General features: G+C 40.8%; 1 protein-coding gene across 1 annotated transcript in view; it reads left to right on the top strand.

Annotated features, from left to right (window-relative positions):
- Window positions 1-12,038, top strand: part of uba7 (ubiquitin-like modifier activating enzyme 7) — a 37,484-nt gene that overhangs the window by 8,080 nt on the left and 17,366 nt on the right. The window contains exons 16-21 of the mRNA XM_031301502.2: window positions 592-802; window positions 2,512-2,586; window positions 4,719-4,920; window positions 5,010-5,101; window positions 6,938-7,030; window positions 10,002-10,193. Of these exons, the coding sequence (XP_031157362.1) occupies window positions 592-802; window positions 2,512-2,586; window positions 4,719-4,920; window positions 5,010-5,101; window positions 6,938-7,030; window positions 10,002-10,193 (865 nt within the window). The remainder of the gene's footprint in view (window positions 1-591; window positions 803-2,511; window positions 2,587-4,718; window positions 4,921-5,009; window positions 5,102-6,937; window positions 7,031-10,001; window positions 10,194-12,038) is intronic.

Below are 12,038 nucleotides of genomic sequence, written 5' to 3'. Positions count from 1 at the left end.
TGTTGTGTCGTCCTTTCACCCGTGCAGCTCTTTGCAGAACTATGACTCTAAATGTTCCTGTTTAGACCTGTTTAGGTGTAACTGCATGCAGAAGAGGAAGATCCCTTCTGTTTTTCAGTGCAATACAGTGTACGGTGAGCTGGCACATAATGCTGCAAGAACTGTCCAGGCGTGTGGTATGGAGTTGCACTGACCAGCACACTACAAGCTTAAGAACCACTTCCTTTCCTTCCTATTAGTCCGCAGCCAAGCGTCAAATAAATTTCCTCTGAGTCACTAAAAGACTACACCCTAATTTACAAATTTTCCTCTGTGCTTCCTAGAACCAAATATCTTTCCAAGAGGACTTTTTCGCTTTTCAGTTCAAATGTTCTTCCTATAGTTCAACTGCTGCAAAAAACAGTCCTGCCAGTAAATTAGAAATCAAAGCTTTTATTCTGGAGGTTAGAAAATGACAATGTAATATACAACCAGAAATGTAAACAATACTTGTGCTGTCTTGTCTTTTTCCACATTTAGTAATTATTACCTTCTGTATACTGTATGTCTGTCATTAAATAAAAAAATAATTGGTGCGCTGTTTTCCTGCAGAGATGAAGGGTTTGTAGAGCGTACTCTTGGCCTTGGAGATGCTGAGGCCCTTGAGACTCTTGCGGGGGTGTGGAGCAGCCTGAAGGACATGGGATCTGGAGGACAACGTCCAACGAGCTGGGAAGACTGTGTGAGCTGGGCACGTTGCAAGTGGGAGACTCTCTATAACAATGATATTCGCCAGCTTCTGCACTGTTTCCCTCCTGAAGAGGTAAAATTACACCAGAGGAAATGTAACTCCCTAAAGCCAAGTAATGTAAAGCTGTGATTTATATTCATGGACACAGTGGGGCACTGTTGTATATTTAAGGTCCTTGCACAGGCTACCAATCAATTAAACACTGCAATGTGGCATTAGCACAAAAGGAATGCCAATCAGTATTTCAGTTTTCACATTTTACCTCATGGACTAATGCAGCATGTTTCCCCGGGCTCAGAGACCACTATTAAGCTTATTTGAAACCTGAACACTGAAAGCCATCGCTGATAAATATCTCTAAAGGGGTCCTAAGGGTTTGTAATCTGGTGAAGCATGCAGACAGAGTGATGTCACATGTTGCTGTCACACCTGGGGGGGCACGGATCAGTATCAACCCTAACAGACCCTCACTAACCCCAGTCTCAGTCCAACAACTGGCTGTTTCTAGCTTCATTAAATGTCCCTGCAGGTTTATAGAAATTCCTCTGACCAAGAATGATTTTCTTCCATTCGTGTCTGCTTAAATATTTATTGTAGGGCACTAAATTCCCTGTATTTCCTTGAAAAAAAAACACAACTTTTGTTATTAACATGCCTTATGCTGATAAAATGAGCTGTTTCTCATGTGTTACAATAAGCATTTAAACTGATCCAGAAAACAAGTTTGTTTAAATTGATAATCAACACAGCAGTTATGGTTATAATGTTTTGCTTCTCCTTTTTCTTCCTCCTTGTTCTCTCTTTGTCGTAGTTACCTATATTAGAGTTATGGTGTCATTGTCCTCTTGGAAAGTCACTTTCGACCACAAACTTTCTGAGGAACTATGATAAGGCAGCTGATGTCAGTTAACGGTTACAAACCAACCTGACAACTACGGGTACACACGAACATGACAGATGGCTACACATTCAACATAACAGCTACTTTGTTGGTTGTGAGCTGAGTCTGATCAGTTTCATCACAAGGCTCAAGACATAAAAATAGAATGAGAGACTGGCCAGTATAAGATATGTATGCAGCTAAAATGACATCAGAGATTAAAGGCTTCATATTGTAAATGCAGTCCCATTCATTACATTGAGTGGCTCACTGCCTGCTAATGAAATTACTGCAGTTAAAACTAGTTGATGGTTAGTCAGTTAAGTGACGGAAATGTTTTCTCATTGAAGTCATATAAGTTAGTGATGTTTTTATTTGCTTTATTTTGATGTCTGAATCCTGATTGTAAAAAGGAGAATGCTGTTGATGCCTTTTGGCTGCTATAGAAAGCACCCCTGCTGTGAAAACTGGCACCACCAGTAGGAGACTCTCTCTTTCCCAGCATATGGACCATTTGGAAACATCAAAGCTCTCTGTCCCTTTGTTCCTTTATCAGACATACAAATTGTGTTGTCAACACACGACTGATAACAATATTAGTCTGGCTGGTCTACGGGGAGGTTGTAATCCTCCTGCTGTGAAAACTGATGTTTTATCAAGTAATACATACAAACTGTGTGTTGAATATTATGTAAGTTTAATGTTTAACAACTCTTCTAAAAAAAATAAAGTGTTTGGAATATAGAAATTAATCCTTTTTTAAATGAGGGACAAATACCTTGTGGCTGTCACCTTTGTATTATGAAGAACTACAGTGAGCTTTGTAAAAGAATATATGTATACGTGATATTTTCAGCTGTTGATCATTGTGATAAAGGGATTTCCTTTTGCTTTTCTTTAGGTGACTTCTGCTGGTCTACCCTTCTGGTCTGGATCCAAGAGATGCCCTCACCCACTGACTTTTGACCCCAACAATGTGAGTAGTGTCTGGTCCAATTCTTCATGCAGAAGTAATACTACTACTACTACTACTACTACTAATACTAATAATGATAATAATAATAATAATAATAATAATAATAATAATAATAATAATAACAACAACTTTTATTAATATAGCACCTTTCAAGAAACCCAAGGACACTTTTTTTTTTTTTTTTTTTTTAAATATGTCCAGGGGTGTAGCATTTCAGTTATCTGCAGGGAGGGTGTTCCAGAGGGATGGGGCTGCAACACTACTAATGCTGATATGCATGCTAAAACAGTAGACAGGAATGACTGAAAAATGCTGCAGTATTTGGTGATGACCACTTGCATTCCTTCTTTATCTGGTCTGATAGTGGCTCCTCCCCACTCTGACCATATACTGGATTCTTATCTGAGCTGTGAATGTCACTTAAACTGCATATTGACAATGAAAGGCAGATAATAATATGCTCTCCACACACGTTCACATCCTTGATAGCCAAACTGATTTCTACGTACTCTCAGTCAGCATTTTATTTCATCTCCTGCCATTTTAATTTTATCTCCTTAACAATTTCTTTTTGCACTCCCATCTGTGTGTAATGCTGTCATCTTATATTTTCTAAGCTTTCTACTTTGACAGACATGCTACAATTGCAAACGCCAGGGTCAGTGCCAATTTCCATTTATCTAGAAAGGTCAAGCGAAGAGTGTAATATTGTGTGATTGCACCTGTAAGGTATTGGTATTAATTGTTAAATCTTTAGAAAAAAAAAAATTTGTTTTGCTTTGGACGCATTATTTATCATCTATTCACTTTTTTTATCAAAAGTAATTGTTGCATTAGATATTGTCTATATTAAAAGCTCTTTTATTCTATAATTCTTAGCTGGGTTTATTCATGCATTGTGAGTTTCAGTTTTCAGTTAGCACTACATGCAATTCGACTTATCAGTAAAATAAATACAGTGTTTGTAATTTGTATGTGTGTGTGTGTGTGTGTGTGTGTGTGTGTGTGTGTGTGTGTGTGTGTGTGTATGTGTGTGTGTTGAGAGAGAGGAAGAAAGTGACCTATTGTTACAGCTCTCTGTTCGGTTCAGGGAAGTAATCTGGTCTTAATGCACTACCTTAATATACCTTAATATACCTTTTACAAAATGTCCCTTCTACAGTTTCACCCTACAGGCAGGTCTGCTGTAAGGACTCAGTGCTGAATCAGTTTAAAATAACCAATTTTAATTTACATGTTGAGTATTGTTTAAAGCAGCCATATTATGCTCATTTTCAGGTTCATAATTGTATTTTAAGGTTGTACCAGAATAGATTTACATGGTTTAATTTTCAAAAAACACCATATTTTTGTTGTACTGCAGTGCTCTCTCTCACTGCTGCAGCTCCTCTTTTCAGCTGGTCTCTGTTTTAGCTACAGAGTGAGACCTCTTTTCTTCTTCTTCTTCTGTACTATCTTTGATTGCACTGCACATGTGCAGTAGCTCAGATGTAGATCATGTCAGCTAGCTAGCTCCATAGACAGTAAAAGACAGGCTGTTTCTACAACTTTGGTCAGGTACAAGGCAGGATTAGCTGGGAGACTTCTAAATGAGGGCGCACATGTAAGTAGTTCTTTTGTAGATTATGGTGAACTTGTGTGTGTTGTAGCAGTGCTTTGCTATTGAGAACGAGGTAGCATGCTAGCGTTAGCATTAGCATTAGCATGCTAACGAGCTAATGGTTGCGGTTAGCCTGCTCGTTTCGGCTTGTGACGTCACAAGCCGTGCCGATTTTGAACAGCTCACCCAGAGACTGAAGGCAGGACACATTCAGAAACTGTATCTCACTCTAAACAGCATGGATGGATTTTTTTCAAAGTTTGTATGTGTGTGGAAGCACCAGAGACACAACATAACACCCCAAATCCCAGAAAAAGTGATTTTTTCATAATATGGGCACTTTAAGAAATTTCCTATACCTTTGTCTTTGCTTTAAAGCTATATATATATAAGAATAATGCCCAATGATAAGGTAGTATATTTAGTATATTTAGTATTTATATGTAAATTGTGTTTTCTGTTTAAACATAGTTCATAGTTCAAACAGTAGTTTCAATATAATTAACAGTTTATATTTTCATTTTGTGTTTAGAATACCCATATGGGGTATGTGGAGGCAGCAGCTAATCTGTACGGGCTGATCTATAGAATCGAGGGGACAAGAGACTGGGCTGCTATCAGAAACATCTTAGAGAACGTCCAAGTACCATCTTTTACTCCCAAGTCCTCCGTGAAGATTCATCTCACTGACGAGGAGATGGATGAGGAGAAAGAAAAGGAAAGGGATGACGCGGGTGAGTTATTTGAACTTGCTGATATTTTATGCTATTACGTCACTTTCTTGCAGGATTTCTTTTCTTTACTCTCTGTGTCTTTGCACCAGAAAAAGCCCAACTTGAGGAGTTGAAAGGAAAGTTGGCCTCACCGTCTCTGAAAAGCTCAGCCATGCGGATGTACCCCACCAACTTTGAAAAGGTAGGGCAAGAGTGTGGTGACACCTTTACTGCATGCTCTGCAGAAACCACAGACAGACTGGCGGCTGAGCTCAAATCTATAGGTGCTTTCAGACTATGTCTTTTTTTCCTCATCTTTGGGTCCTCACTGACCTGAATCTGTGCTTTTCCTCAACACATTCATGTCACTGTTAGAACTCCTTGGGGCTAAGATATCTACTTCAGAAGTTTACATCCTGGAAAAAAAAACACTTCATTCAGCCAGCTCATGTGGAACAGATTTGTTTCTAAATGGGCCTATGTGAGAGCTGCATTAGAATACTTTTGGTGAAATGCATTACATTTAACAACTCAGGACAGAGACTTATACTGTCCGCAACTGTGTTGACTACGTCTGTGAAGTAGCACACTGAGCCCTGAAGGTAGGTAGATCTCTCCTCACACTCTTTCACACCACCTCTCAACAAATTATCACTCATTGTCTGGACATTAAATCCGGTTTAGCGCTCGGTTGACATCTCGAAGGGTCTGTGGGAGCCAAGCATAAAGGTCCATCTTTTCTAGTTATTTGGGAGTGCAGACTAGACATACTTCTTCCCAACAAATTCCTAAAGGTATATTTAGCTAACCAGCTGTTTTAGCACAGTCAGCTATATCAGCAGAGAAAACAACAATTTAGACTCTAAATCTAACCCCAAATCCAGAACAATTTTGGATTCAAGTCATCTGTCAGTGTCTCCAGTGTCGCAAGGGCAGCAATTTGTACCATTCACATTACAACACTCGGGATGCGTGAGCTGGACCATAATACAAAAATCTATTTATTAGCTATATAAAACAAAAACATAATTAATTTGTGTCAAATATATTATCAGGGGTGACATTAAACAATTTGAGTAATTGTTTTCTAATAACATCTTGAATTATTGTGGTTGTCTCTCCCCAAATACAATTTAATGTTATACTTAATTAACCCCTGTGGGGAGAAATTTGTCTTCTGCATCTGACCCATTCTATTTACTTGTTGACCTATTGGCCCTCCAGTGAGTTTCTGGGTTTCCCTGGAAACCTTGGAAAAGGAGTGGAATAATTAAAATTCTCACCTCCATACAACCGTTTTCTTTATCTTTTTGGAGGTTGGGAGTGTGGAGAAGAAAGGTGTGTCAGTGACAAAACCTTTACTTCAGTCCCCAAGCCTCAACAAAGAGCTATTAGCAGGCCAAACAGGGTGCAGTTGCTATAGCTGCAGAGGTGAGTGTTAGAAGAATTTAGAAAGGCTATGGAAAATGACTCTCAGGGAGCCTAAATGAGGTTCTGGTGAAGCATTCTGTGACTCAGGAGAAGCAGTAATGAAGGTGTATGAGGTAAGTCAGGTACATATCGAATGTCATCTTGAATAAGAATAAGATCCCCAAACTACAGTGCTCCCCCTTCTCTTCATTTTTATCCCTACGTGCACAGGTCATTCTGTGGATAGATGGAATGTGTGTAGGAGGGTTTCAGATGCATCAGGTTGCCAGCTAGGAGCTTCCTCACAACCCCTAAAGCCATCCCTGAGTGACAGTCGCCTTCCTAGCCTTTGTAGAGCCGCAGAAGCAGAGGCATGACCTCATTGGCCATGTCGATCACAACAGAAACCTGATTTCCACTGCATTCTGATGGGGTGACCAAGTCATGTATTTTAGTGATCTAAGTGACACAACAACAAAGACTTCAAAGCTCAAAGCAGCCTAACTGATCATATCACTTGGCATGGTCATGGATATATACTTAGATGTTGTTTTTGTGCATCAAGCTTTGGAGTGTGTTATATGAATGACGATGATGTACTGTATGTTTAATATCCCATCTGGCACAGGATGACGACAGTAACTTCCACATGGACTACATTGTTGCTGCTTCTAACCTGAGGGCAGAGAACTATGACATCCCTGCAGCCGATCGGCACCAGGTCAACATTTTCACAAACTGCATCATCTAATCAAATCTCTGTGAAGGCTTAAAAAAATATCGAGAGATGAAGTAAAAGTGAGAGGTGGTATAGATTAGAGAAAGCAAGAAAATGCCGCTCCCCCTCCCTTGGGGTCATGTTTTTAGTCAGTGCTGCACACACCTGCCCTGAATCCACAGAAACAGCCTCCTCACCTATTGTTCCTGGAGCAGAACTAATCATAGCACTTTACCTGTAGCCTGGGAGGTGACACCTGAGCCAGGCCTTCTACCAGCCGCTGCAGGAGACACACACAGCCATGATAGATGGAGGAGGGGGGGGGATGGGTCCTGCTGACTGAGAGGGTTACCCTTGTGTAATCATACAGAGATTATCACATGTTGCATCTGGTATGGGATTAACTTTACTTTTCCTCACCATTACCCTGTTAACATAAGGGTTTTTTCACAAATGTGTTCAAAACATTCAGTATATACTTCAAAACCTACATAAGGGTGAGGCAATATGTCAGTGTTATAATACTAGTAAGGATATTTTTCCTTATTGTTATATATATATATATATATATATATATATATATATATATACGTGGCAAATAAATGAAAAATCATATATAAAATAATCAACTTAATGTGTACAATGACACGCTGTGCTGTTCTGCATTACATCCACCAAAACTGCGAAGTAGCTAAGCGCATTGACTTTAGTACTATACTTAAAAGAGAACTCCGGGCAATTTTTACGTTAATCTTGATCGCTATAAGTATGTGAGTACTGTTGATAGCAAAAAAAAGGAGCCGAATCGGTGCTAGCTAACTGGACATCATAAAGAGTGCCTTTGTGCCTCTTAACAGACACAAAATGCAATTAAAATGTCTGTGCAACATGAACAGGGCCCTTACATGACAACAAGATGCGTTTTCAACTCAGACATTGTTTAAATTCACCTACCCTGTTAGCTGCGAGCTGCCGTCTGGGATGAGTGAGTGTGTTCAGCCAGGCTTCGGTAATAATCATCAAGCAGCAGTTCCCTGTGTATTTGTAGCATATATATCCATTTTGTGTGCGATCCATCTGGCGTTGGTGAATAGTAGTCTCTGCAGTGGCGACCTGTGTGTTAGTTCCCTTAGCCAGGCTAGCAGGACCGACCGGCATCCTTCTAATTCCTCCACGCCTTCCTCACCTGCCGCGGCCGACAACAATCCACGGGCTCCCGCTGGTCTGGTGGATGTCCTCCAGAGGACAGTTCATGCTTTCGCGGCGAAATTTTTGCAGCGAAAAAAGTTTATTTCCCCCTCAAAAATAGGTAATTGAGCACTGTAGTGGTTATGATCATATTAGTGACTATGTAACTACATGGAAACGGGCCAAATGATGCCTGTTTCTTGTACAGTAATAGCGTTACTGAAGGCTAGCTCTAGCTCCATAGGTTACTCCAAGCTTCTTCCCTTGTGAACACCTCCGCTCTTCACTCTTCTCACACCACGCTCTGATCTACACACTGCTGTTTACCTTTTCCTGCTACAACTGAAATCCCACGGGACTTCAGCGCAAGACTACAGCCAGCCTTCTGTAACGCTGTTACTTTACAAGAACCAGGCATCATTTGTCCCGTTTCCATGTAGTTACATAGTCACTGATATGATCATAACCACTACAGTGCAGTGAGGGGGAAATAAACTTTTTTCGCCGCAAAAATTTCGCCGCGAAAGCATGAACTGTCCTCTGGAGGACATCCACCAGACCAGCGGGCGCCCGTGGATTGTTGTCGGCCGCGGCAGGTGAGGAAGGCGGGGAGGAATTAGAAGAATGCTGGTCGGCCCTGCTAGCCTGGCTAAGGGAACTAACACACAGGTCGCCACTGCAGAGACTACTATTCACCAACGCAACACACAGGTCGCCACTGCAGAGACTACTATTCACCAACGCCAGATGGATCGCACACAAAATGGATATATATGCTACAAATACACAGGGAACTGCTGCTTGATGATTATTACCGAAGCCTGGCTGAACACACTCACTCATCCCAGACGGCAGCTATCAGCTAACAGGGTAGGTGAATTTAAACAATGTCTGAGTTGAAAACGCATCTTGTTGTCATGTAAGGGCCCTGTTCATGTTGCACAGACATCTTAATTGCATTTTGTGTCTGTTAAGAGGCACAAAGGCACTCTTAATGATATGCCCCCAAAACTGCCGTTTTAGCTAAGTGGGAGCTCTCGGCATTAGCTGCAGCAGCTCCAGTTAGCTAGCACCGATTCGACAGTGCTCACATACTTATAGCGATCAAGATTAACGTAAAAATTGTCCGGAGTTCTCCTTTAAGTACAGTTTTGAGGTACTTGTACTTTACCTGAGTATTTTCTTTTTTTTTTGCTGCTTTATATACTAGTCCACTATATTTAGTAAAATATTGTTAAAAAAATGCCACTACATTTATTTTACTTTGCAGTTTGAGATTTTGTAAAACATATGATCATTTTGAATGTGATGAATGGATACAGATTAAACTGTCCAACTGTTCTGTATAAAGTAGTTAAACTTGCTCCACCGAGACCTGTTGCAACATTAAAATGCTTTTTTACATTTATGCACTACTAATAATGATTACATAATATAACTCTGACAGGGCCGATCCCGCTGCATAATGGGTACTTTACTTCTGATACTTTAAGTGCATTTTGCTGATAATACTTTTATTTAAGTACGATTTTAAATGCAGAACTTTTATTGTAATGGAGTATATGATCTAAATACTTCGTTCACCATTGAATGTAGTGGAGCTGAAGTATAAATTAGCACACAATAGAAATACTCAAGTACAAGCACCTCAAAATTGTAGAACATAAGTAAATATACTTAGTTATTTTCCACCACTGGAATTTTGTAAAACAACACAATATGCTCATATCATTCTACTTGATTCTACTACATTTTAAAAGTGAACTTTCCTCTCGTTCCTTCACAGAGTAAGCGCATAGCTGGAAGGATCATCCCAGCCATAGCAACCACCACAGCCGCAGTGGCAGGCCTGATGTGCCTGGAGCTGTATAAACTGGTGCAGGGTCACCAGAAGATCAGCTCTTACCGCACAACTTATATGTACCTGGCTATCCCTCACATTGTGTTGTCCCAGCCGTGCCGGCCCCAGCACTTCGAAGTGAGTAACATCTCTATTCACCTACAGCCATTTTTAGTTACAGTCAGTGATTGTGGTGGGTATATGGACACAATTTACAAAGGATTCAGTCACATACAGGACCTGAGTAGGGCACTTTATACAGCCAGACAGACCCTTACTGTATATACATTAATAATTTAAGTCTGTCTACTTTAGGGATAAATCTGTTTGGTCCTTTGTAGATGTACGTCCTTCCTCGCTGGCTGGAAAGCATTAATTCATGAATGAGTGCTCTGAATGTAAGATACCCCTGCTAACTGTCAATCTCTTGCATATGAGCCAAGTCTTTAGCTAGCTCAGTATAATCCTCAGGGTATTTTACTGCAGGTAAAGCATAAACACACATATGTCTGCTTCTGTGTTTGCACAAATTAAGTAAATTTAAGGCAACTGTAATTCAAGGCAAAAGGACAGGAGCTTATTCTCTTAAGACAGAGTCCTCTTTAGGATCAAATCCACGCTAACGTTTGAGGTTATACTAAGGTCTTTATGTTGTATTGGCCAAGCTTTAAAACACAAACACAAAATGGCTACCAGACAGATTCAAAAGCCAAGCAACCTTTCGGGTCATATTTTAGGTGAAGTCTGAGAGGATACCCAGTCGAACAATTTTGCTACAGATTACAGGCCCGACTGCTTTTCCCTCAATATCTCACCTCTGGAGGGAATCAGATATTGGAGCTGCCCTCGCCAGCTTTCTCACTCAGAGCATTGAAGCTCTGACAGACAGGGGTCACTGGGGGTTAGCGAGTGGGGTAACTGTGTCCTCTGGGACGTGAGGGTGCAACGGCAGGGAGCTCTGAGACAGTGTAGGTCTGGTTTCAGATTTGGTTACAGGCAAAAATGCTGCAGCTGCATTAAAGGCTGCTGTAATGACAGAGGCAGCTGTGACTTTCTGTGCAGTACTGAAGTTCCAGGCGTGCCCTCTTCCTTACTTACAAAGACCCTGGTGTTCTCACAGTTGTTGTCTGTAATTCGGTCAGCAAAAGTGTTTGCACATACTTCTAAAATTTGCTGGCCGAAACACAACATTGCCTAAGCAGCATGGAACGTTGGATGGACTCAGTTAATGATTGCAGTCACGCATCAACCCAGCTAGAGGTTATACAGTATATTCAAGTGTTGAATCATTTAGTCAGAGGGATGGGCAGACATTAGATTTTCCAGACCCAGGCTTTTTCAGCGGGGCTTATAGTGTTGCAGTATCAGCTTTTAAGCTCGGTTCTATTCAGCAGAGGAGCAAGAACAGAGACTAGAGGAAAAAAGGCTCAGCCGAGTATTGGGGTCAACATTTTGAGGGTTAGGGACAAATCTGGCAGCAGTAAATGAGCAACACATGTGCTGTTACACACTTGGAGAGAGAGAGGAAGATGGTTGGCTACCAAAAATTCAGCCATCTGAGTAGGAGATGCTCTAATGTATGCCAAAGAAAACATTTTAGTCGTGAGTCTTCATGATTAGCTTAAGTTTGTCTGTGATACCTTCTGGAAAAATTTCAAGACCGGTCAAGACCACTACTGCAGGGATATCACTAAATTGCCTCTGCATTGTCTAATTTTATGTTTTAACATCATTACTGTGATTGGATGTAAAATGTCCTGCTTCAAATGCAACCAATAACTTGACTCATTTCTAATTTGAAATTTGTTCCTGTTAACCCCCTCTACCCGCCCCCTTAACACGCATGCCCAAGAAAATGAATGCGAGAGACAGAAGAAGCTCTGGCTGTCTGGCAATGGTCTGGTCTTGGTCTTCACTCTGTCTCAAACCCTCAAAGTCTTGGTCTTGACTTGGTCTCGATACACTCTGGTCTTGGTGATGACT

The sequence above is a fragment of the Sander lucioperca genome, chromosome 6, assembly GCF_008315115.2.
Source record: "Sander lucioperca isolate FBNREF2018 chromosome 6, SLUC_FBN_1.2, whole genome shotgun sequence".
NCBI classification, from domain to species: domain Eukaryota; kingdom Metazoa; phylum Chordata; class Actinopteri; order Perciformes; family Percidae; genus Sander; species Sander lucioperca.
The sequence above is the reverse complement of the archived record's forward strand: the minus strand, read 5'-3'. Positions and strand labels throughout refer to the sequence as shown.